Source organism: Doryrhamphus excisus, linkage group LG12, assembly GCF_037039965.1.
Source record: "Doryrhamphus excisus strain RoL-2023G ecotype Guam linkage group LG12, RoL_Dexc_Guam_v1.1, whole genome shotgun sequence".
NCBI lineage: Eukaryota > Metazoa > Chordata > Actinopteri > Syngnathiformes > Syngnathidae > Doryrhamphus > Doryrhamphus excisus.
Window position 1 is genome coordinate 13,365,883 of NC_136368.1, and position 9,493 is coordinate 13,375,375.

Here is a 9,493-nt window from a genome sequence, read left to right on the forward strand (position 1 = left end):
AGAGAAGCCGACTGTGAACATAATTATATTTTTTATGTACATAAAGAAGATATTAATATGTACTCTATATATTGTTTCATGTGCCTTTGATCATTTAGTCAGTTATTTTATATGTGACGAATCTACTTCCAAGTGTCCACCATACGTCACGCTAACCTTTACACGACTGACAAATCCACTGCCTGTCAGGCAGCACGCTAAGTTAGCGGTGTTACTTTGAAGCCTCGCAATTACATTTATGCCCGCAGCGATATAGTGCACACGTTTTAAAACAAATTAAAATCACAACCTAATAGTCGCTTTATTCAACAGCATTTTTCTTTTTAAAAAAGCCGCTTAAAGCTATTCGGGGGGCGGAGTGTCTGCAAAGTGTTGCGCCGATTGGGGCGCTCCATCGGGGGACGAGAGATGGCGTGCTTGTTGGAGGCCCCACTCCGCATCAGTGTGCTGTCTGTGAGTGTCACTCTTACGTATTCAATTAGTAGTTTGTAGTTACACTGTTCCCCAATTATTGTTGTGCCTCATTAAGACCAACTAGTTGACACAAGTCTAGAGTCGTCAAAATAGACAAGCTTCTTGTGTCCCTATGTTAGCATACAAGCTAAGTCTTAGCGGTCCGCCTCCTATGAGTGCTCACCACAAGTGAGTACTCGTTTCAGGCATACTGCTTGCACGGGCAGGCGGGGATGTTCGGACAACTGTGATGGCCGTGTCCACTCGCCCCCTCGTCGTGTTTGGCGAGTCGAACCGAACGGACGACGGAGCTGTCAGTGTCACCCGGAATAGGTTAGCGGCTAACCTCTGCGAGTTTTCACAACTGTTCATTATAAGACAAATCTTGACGGTTGGTTACACATTTGTTTAAATACGGCATTTATGCCTCCAGTCATCCACTGTTTGCTCCCCAACGTTGAAGTCAACTTCAAATATGACGTGACCCGAAATGTAGTTAAATTAGCCGGTTAGCCGGCTTACTTAGTTACCGGGTAGCGACCATAAACGACCGAACCAAACATCCCAATTACTGCGTTATTTATTCAGACATTATAATGGTGACAATGATTGACAGATCTGACTTATTGTGGGCACACATTTGGTGCCGTGACCGGGGCACACCATGTGGACGGTTCTAGCTCTCACTGACAATAACAAAACTTTGATAGTGGGTGTCACATGCAGCTGCAGGGTGCAAATCTACTAACTGGCATTTCTATTAACCCTCCGGAGTCAAGGGTAGGAATTAGCGGTGTATATACTTTTGTGTTTACCTTTTATATTTCACTATTTACAGAACTGTTTACTTTATCCTGCCTCTTCTGATTTCCTCTTTCAGTCATGAACATAAAAAATGTGTAATTCCCAAACGTGGCCAAGTTTATCCAACAAACCAATAGTCTCATTAAATAAAAAAAACAGTATAAAACATGTGAATGAATTGTCAAGGGGTTTCAGAATTTCATTGCCCGGCTTTACTTTAGCTTTCAGTGCAGATGTATTTTTACTTTAAGCATTTTACTTACTATTATGCTGTACCTGCATACACGACGGATACGGGATCGTGGGAGAGTTCAAGGGGCTCTTATTGTTGCATGCATAGAACGAGAATGTTAACACTTGGACTTATTATTAAACACAGATTTGGATGTTAAAAGTAATATAAAACTGAGAAAATCAATAGTGTGTTAGTTTGGTGATTGATGTACTTCTTTTTTTTCCTGTATTGTAGGAAGTTACTGCCACAAGTCGCCATTATGTGGACCGCCTGTTCGACCCCGACCCACAGAAAGTCCTGCAGGGAGTCATGTAAGTTTGTCATGTCAACCAATGAGGCATTTTATAGTCAACAAGCACACACAAGCTGTTATTCTCTGTGTTGATATGCTAGTCTATTTCATAACACTTTTTACTGAATCCATTTTGGTTCTTTTTATTTTTATCTTCGGAAGAGCTCTGGTTACAGCTTCCAGTCAGCAGTACTTTTCCACAAGCCTTGCTGGCATTTGATAGCATTTGGCACACTTGCAGAACACAGGAAATGTTGCGTACATGTTAATGCAATGAAAAAAAACTACGATGAAACAGTAGTTTTATAAATCGGTGCTTATCGGCTGATACAGTACCTTTTAAAACTAGACACACATTTAACCAAAGATACTTTTAAACATTATTGCACTAATTGAGTCATGTTGTGTTTGTCTCCGTAGTGACATGAAGAATGCTGTAATTGGCAACAATAAGCAGAAAGCCAATCTGATCGTCCTGGGAGCTGTGCCGAGGTAAGCGCCGCCCTCGGTTCATATTTCACTTTCTGACCAGGAAATAAAAATTGAAAGACAAAAGGCAACTTTGATGTATGAACCATAAACTAGTGTATCAGGTGACACATTTTTTATGTCTTTTGATTAACATTAATATAAACGTTTGATTCCCTTTCATTTTTACACAATAAAAGCAATAACATGTCATGTTTTCCAGGACGTGGGTGCATTTTTAATGTGTATATAAAATTAAATTAAAAAAATCTATTTCAGGGTCATCATCATACAGGCAATGTTTAAAGTGACATTTTACTATTATTAACTGTATAAGTGTAAAAATAGGTTAACCAGTGTAAAACATAAAAAATAAGTCAACCTTTATTTTGATGCTGCTGCTTTGAGCACGCCTACTTCACACCACTTCTTGTCTATATTCTTCCATTCTCACCCTCATCCTTTAATAAAAGAAAAGGCACAGAACGACAAAAAGTGAAACCGAGTCAAGCCTTTGATTCTGCATGACATGTTGTAGGTTAGTGTAATCCTTTGTGGAAAATGACTAATGACTCACCATAAGAGTTTTGTGTGTTGTACAGGTTACTGTACCTTCTCCAGCAGAGCTCCTCCAGCCTGGAGCTGAGGACAGAGTGCGCGGTGGTGCTGGGCAGTCTTGCAATGGGCACAGAGAATAACATAAAGTCCCTGGTGGACTGCCACATCATCCCTGCCCTTCTTCAAGGTTGGCATACTTATGGACTACATACTTGGACTAATTCACTCCATTTTAGAAAGCAGATAGAAGTAGGGGAGCATTATGAATGATTAGTTCTTTTGTCGCTTCCAGGTTTGCTGTGTCCTGACCTCATTTTCATTGAGGCTTGTCTTCGATGTCTCAGAACAGTCTTCATCAGTCCAGTCACTCCTGTGCAGCTGCTCTACACTGTAGGGTCACTTTTAGCTACTTACTTGACCTTTGCTACTGTACCACAAAAGCCCCCAATTTTTTTTTCCCCTTCCTCAGGACCCCACTGTGATCCCCCATTTAATGTCTCTACTGAGCAGTTCACACAGGACGCAAGAGTACACCACACAGATCTTCTCCCACTGTTGTAAGGTATTTGGTTGGCATTGGCTCACGCGCAGTGTACAGTCTTGGTAGGAATCAAACTCCATGCAATTGCTGATTGAAATGTTTGCCCTCCAGACACCGGAGCACCAGACGGTTCTGTTCAACCACGGCGCCATTCAGAACATTGCCCCATTGCTAATATCACCCTCTTATAAGGTAAGCTAATACATAATGCAACAGAATAAAGTACTTTTTTTTTTACAGTTACTATAATCTACAAATTGTACAATACGAAAAAGTACTGACATTGTTTTTGTTTGCATTTTGTCTTAATGCACAAAATAATCAAACTTGTTCATATAATGGACACAGAGAAACCAGCAACTTATGCTCTTTTTCTCATTTCTCCTCAGTTCTTGCACCATGGGGCGTTTAGGCCCACCCATAAGTGTGGTGTTTGGTACTGATTGATTGGTATGCGTTCCCCACTTTGGAAACCTAGGAATTAAAGCATGTCTAACTTACATGTTAGATTCATTCATTTTCTACCGCTTTTACCTTACGAGGGTCGCGGGGGGTGCTGGAGCCTATCCCAGCTGTCTTCGGGCGAGAGGCGGGGTACACCCTGAACTGGTCACCAGCCAATCACAGGGCACATATAGACAAACAACCATTCACACTCACATTCATACCTTTGGACAATTTGGAGTCGGCAATTAACCTAGCATGTTTTTGGAATGTGGGAGGAAACCGGAGTACCCGGAGAAAACCCACGCATGCACGGGGAGAACATGCAAACTCCACACAGAGATGGCCGAGGGTGGAATTGAACCCTGGTCTCCTACCTGTGAGGTCTGCGTGCTAACCACTTGACCGCATGTTAGATTGTATTACAGAAAATTAGAACATATGCACATTAATATATAATGCAAAAAATGAAAACCTACCCCTTACCATTTTCAGTGTGCTGGCCACTGTAAAGCATTGACCTTTTTTACCTTTAAGGTGCGGATGCAAGCATTAAAATGTTTCTCAGTGTTGGCGTATGAGAACACTCAGGTCTCCATGACGCTTGTGAATGGTGAGCGCTTGGTCTTTCGTTAAGAGCTATCTTCATTTAATTGCAGTGTTGAAGCTGAGACGGTTTTGTGTGTTTGCAGTGCTGGTGGAAGGCGAGCTACTCTCTCAGGTATTTGTTCGAATGATGCAAAGGGATCAGCCCATTGAAATGCAGTTAACAGCAGCCAAGTGGTGAGTAAAGTGGTGTGGAGGCCATCATGTTGTTTAGTTGAATTCTGGATGTCCATCTCTTTGACGTGCCCTCCTTCTGCACCAGTCTCACGTACATGTGTCGAGCTGGTGCCATCAGGACGGACGACAGCTGCATTGTGCTAAAGGTGATGCTTTTATACCACGTTTACCACTCGCCATGAAGTTTAGATGTTTGTGTGACCTCCTCATATTGTCCTCGACACAGACCTTGCCATGCCTGGTGCGCATGTGCAGCAAGGAGCACCTGCTAGAGGAACGTGTGGAGGGAGCAGAGACGCTGGCCTTCCTCATGGAGCCTGACGTGGAGCTGCAGAGGATCGCCAGCACCACCGACCACCTGGTGGCCATGTTGGCTGACTACTTCAAATACCCCAGTTCAGTGTCGGCCATCGCTGATATCAAAAGGGTGAGTTGATGCAATAGGAGTTCTTTTGTCATTCAGGTTGAGTCCACATTTATTATTAGTGACATGTTTTTCTCGTCCGACCGATCAAGTTGGACCATGACCTGAAGCACGCTCACGAGCTGAGACAAGCCGCTTTCAAACTTTATGCCTCGCTGGGTTCCAATGACGAGGACATCCGGAAGAAGGTACATTGTCCTGCGTGGTTCCATAATAATAATAATAAATCCATGGTGCCATTGACTCTTACTTTGATCAAGATCACAGAGACTGAGAACATGATGGACAGGATAGTCAGTGGCCTGTCAGAGTCCAGCATTAAAGTTCGCTTGGCCGCTGTCAGGTAACACCACGTCCTTGTCCGAAGGTGACGCTGGTAGTATTTAACCTTTAAATGTGTCCTGTTCTAGATGTCTACATAGTCTCTCACGGTCTGTGCAGCAGCTGAGGACCAGCTTCCACGACCACGCCGTATGGAAGCCTCTCATGAAGGTAAGAGGAACGAAACGTTTGTGCTCTATTGTTAAAGATTGCTCCTCCGTGGTAACTTATTGGTTTGGATGCAGCTCTTGCAGAACGCCCCTGATGAAGTTCTGGTCATGGCATCATCCACACTATGCAACCTGCTGCTGGAGTTCTCACCGAGCAAAGAGGTAGATGTGATCAAATACACAGATACCTCTTCCATGACGTAGAATAATGGCAGTAAGTAGAGTACTGACCTCTGCCTTGGCCTCACCAAAGTGTACAAGCTTGTGAAGTTAGCAGGATTACACAAAAACCTACATTGCTAGTTTGCAAATATGAGGGTTGGTGACCCACCAGATCCAGCAGCTGGAAGTGTGCTGAGAAAATCTTACTGTTGACAAGTTGGCCCTCAATTTATAATGCACAAATTCTACTGGACTGGAGGGCAACCAGTTCGTAAGTTGTAATATGTATTCACAGTGTGTTTGTGTGTGCGTGCAGCCCATCCTAGAATCAGGAGTGATAGAACTACTATGCAGTCTGACTCAAAGCGAGAGTCCTGCACTACGGGTCAACGGGATCTGGGCCCTCATGGTGAGCAGTGTCTCTCCTGGACAAGCTTTCAGACCACTAAAGAATCTAAAGTGTGCATGTACACATAGAATATGGCGTTCCAGGCTGACCAGAAGGTAAAGGTGGAGATCGTTCAATGTTTGGGCACGGAGCAGCTTTTTCGTTTACTGTCTGACCCTGACGCCAACGTGCTGATGAAGACGCTGGGTTTGCTCAGGAATGTTCTGTCCACGCGCCCTGTAAGAATACACAGATATACACATTTGTAAATAAAAAAAAAATAAGTAAAAGCCTGCATGAAAACTTGAACATGTTTCTTGTGTTTGTCAGCACATTGATCAGATCATGAGCTCCCACGGCAAGCAGATCATGCAGGCAGTCACGCTCATCCTGGAGGCGGACCACAGCGTGGAGGTCAAAGAGCAGGTGAGCGGCCTGGCTATAGCTATGTCATTATTATTATTATTATTATTATTATTGCTGAATGTCTGCCAAACATCATCATTCAGACGCTGTGCATTCTGGCCAACATCGCTGATGGCAACACGGCCAAGGAGCTCATCATGACCAACGATGACATGTTGCAGAAAATCAAATACTACATGGTACATGCATGCTTGTATACACTAGACCAGGGGTCAGCAACCCACGGCTCCAGAGCCGCATGTGGCTCTTTAACCTCTTTGTTGTGGCTCCCTTCACAATGCTGAAGTATTTTTTTTAACACCCAAATGGGGAAAATACGCATCTTTGAAAAAAATCTGACCAAAATTCCCTCCAAATCTGGCAGTTAATTAAAATTTTGGGAGACTCGCAATTTGCTCTGAATGTGAGCACGTCACTGCTTTTTTTAAATTTATGTTTTGTGGCTCCAGTCTATTTTTCTTTAGTGAGCCAGGGGATAAAATGGCTCTTTTGATAGTAAAGGTTGCCGACCCCTGCACTAGACCCTCGCTATAGAGAAAAAATGTAACAATGGGCACACCCATAAAATACTTTTTAAATTGCAAAATGTGTAGCACTCACCGCTAGTGAATGATAATGAAAGCTGATCGACTGTGGATAGAATAGATCTACAGTCTTGCCTTTAGCCTGGTTGTCAGACCACTGCCACACAGGGCACCGCCATCCTAAACCTACATCATCATTAAGTACATGTATGCTTTATTATTATTAACCCGTACATTTTATGCTTTATCACATTTTATTACCACCTTAACCCTTTAAAGGGCAAGTAACCATATATGGTAACTTAAAAAACAGGGTTTCCCCATGTCTCAGCAAGGCAACAGAGTCATGTGACTTTCTCATGCCAATCAGCCAAGATCAGACAATGTCACAGGAAGTGACATCATGGGCTGTGATCAATCAGGAGTCAAACTTCCTTCTTCATTCAGAAGTCGGAAATTGCAATTTTCTGACGCTTGGGGCAAGCATAAAACATAAACTAACCATGATAAGTTGATCACAGTCACTCTAACTACAGTACCCCTGTTGATGTCGCCTTGTTCAGTTGGACCTGTCCTGTCCTTTTCCATACCCTAAATGGGCAAGGAACCGTATATGGTAACTCCTTTGATCTTGATTTGCACCCAAAACCTGAAACTTTTTTAAAAAGTAAAAAGAGAAAAAATGTCTTCTTATAGCCCCCAATAACACTGAAGGATTGAATTTTTTAATAATTTTTTAATAAAGTGAGGGCCCTATAAAGGGTTAAGTTGAATGAGATGTTTTTTCTGAACAAAATTGCCTATTTTTGGAAAGAAAAACATGAATGAGCTTTTGATAAGAAATCTGTGAATCCAGAGTATACATAATCATTTTCTTGCCGCTTTTTGACCTCCCTCAGGGTCACTCCAGTGTGAAGCTGCAGTTGGCTGCCACCTTCTGCATCTCCAACCTCATCTGGAACGAGGAGGACGGTATAAGCACACAAAACACATGTTAGAGTGGGCGATGGGCAGTTTATCAATTGGTAGGGTTGTCACGAGACACTTTTAAGAAAAGTAAAATGAAAAAATATGACTATAGAACTTGATATCATTTATACATTACACTATGTGTGTGTAGGCTACTGGCCTGGAGACTCACTCCGTTCATGCCATTGTTATACGGAATAAACGTGCCGAGGTGGTGAAACAAATGCACAGAGGAATATACACGCATGCACATGGCAGTACATTGAGGCTGGCAAAATTCTGGAGTTTATTTTTAATTAGTGTGTGATTAATTATCGGCCCAGGTTTAGTGCCCCAAAATATTTTTCTGAATGAGAAATGACCTTTTAATCTAACGAGATCTTGTGACACCCCTACCAACAGCAATCAAATGAATGGTCAATTGTACCCGTGAGCCATTAAGGAATTGTGGTTCTCCCTGTTAGGTTCTCAGGAGCGTCAGGACAAGTTACGGGAGTTGGGCTTTGTGGATATATTGCACAAACTGTCACAGGCGTCAGACACCAACCTCAGCGACAGGTGAGTCCCAGTAACGCACAGCAGGACATAATAGGAGCACTTGCCCCATGTCCCTCCCATTTTCAGGGCCAAGACTGCAATGCAGCAGTACCTGGCGTGACCACAGGGAGGCGCTGACAACCATCACTCACTGGAGGACGCCTGTGCTGTTTTTGTTTGGGTTTTTTTTTGGGTTGCACAAAGACACCTTTTTTTTTGTTTTTGTTCTTTAAAGACATAGATCTCCCTTGCATTCATGAAAGGTTTTGGACACATTCACTGTCTTGAAGTGACATTCACAGCGAAGTGAAGTTTGGGGCTTTTGTGATGTGACATTGTTGAGGAAAGAGGAGACGTTTCCTCTTGTTATTTTTACATTTTTGTGATTCAGGATGGGACGTTTTTTGCTCCGCAAGGACACCTTTAGAAGATAAACACAGAGACTGCTTATTTTGAAATGTGGTTTTCATTCTTGTGGATACATACCTCGTAAATATATAAATATATATATATATATATATGAGTCTATAAATATCTATTTTTGGAATGTTATTATCTCCCAACGCCTCCCCACCCCCTAAGTAGCGTTATTCACACCTCTCAGCACACTCCTGTTTAGAAGTAAATGATTGTCTTCGGTGTGCCAAATAAAGTGGCACATAAGAATATTGGCATGCGTGTTAAAACTTAAGATCATGAAGCGATTGCGAGTAGCTCCCCCTTGTGGACACTAAAGTGCAACACATTGAAAGCCTCGTGTCACTCATTCCTCAATCATGTTTTAAGTTTTCCCCCCCCCCCAGAGTATTTGTTCCCTGACATTTCAGACCTCACTGAAACTCTGATAGGATGAATGTTATCACTGAAAATATATGCAGTCCCCAACCACTTGCTACTGTGTTCTACTCATTATTTAACTATTAAAAGTTGAGCCTGTAGACTCTAAATTGGCTCCAGAAGTACTTGCACAGTGATGGTGAATGCTTTTGACTTT

At 42.6% G+C, this 9,493-nt stretch overlaps 1 protein-coding gene across 5 annotated transcripts; it reads left to right on the forward strand.

Moving 5' to 3' along the window:
• Window positions 1-162: 162 nt before the first annotated feature.
• Window positions 163-9,017, forward strand: armc8 (armadillo repeat containing 8). 5 transcript variants are annotated; one of them, XM_058082814.2, is made up of 22 exons: window positions 163-453; window positions 1,727-1,803; window positions 2,205-2,276; window positions 2,855-2,997; window positions 3,103-3,200; window positions 3,280-3,372; window positions 3,463-3,543; window positions 4,333-4,408; window positions 4,488-4,578; window positions 4,664-4,724; window positions 4,805-5,005; window positions 5,095-5,190; window positions 5,263-5,345; window positions 5,413-5,494; window positions 5,569-5,655; window positions 5,972-6,064; window positions 6,133-6,282; window positions 6,374-6,469; window positions 6,553-6,648; window positions 7,893-7,965; window positions 8,427-8,520; window positions 8,587-9,017. In XM_058082814.2, exons 1-22 carry the CDS (start codon window positions 409-411, stop codon window positions 8,618-8,620), a joined length of 2,022 nt encoding a protein of 673 aa, XP_057938797.2. In that variant the 5' UTR covers window positions 163-408; the 3' UTR covers window positions 8,621-9,017. The 5 variants fall into 5 exon arrangements, with proteins under 5 accessions (XP_057938797.2, XP_078651341.1, XP_078651342.1 ...); XM_078795215.1 differs by lacking the exon at window positions 163-453 and adding an exon at window positions 713-786; XM_078795216.1 differs by lacking the exon at window positions 163-453 and adding an exon at window positions 800-844.
• The last annotated feature ends 476 nt before the right edge of the window (window positions 9,018-9,493 follow it).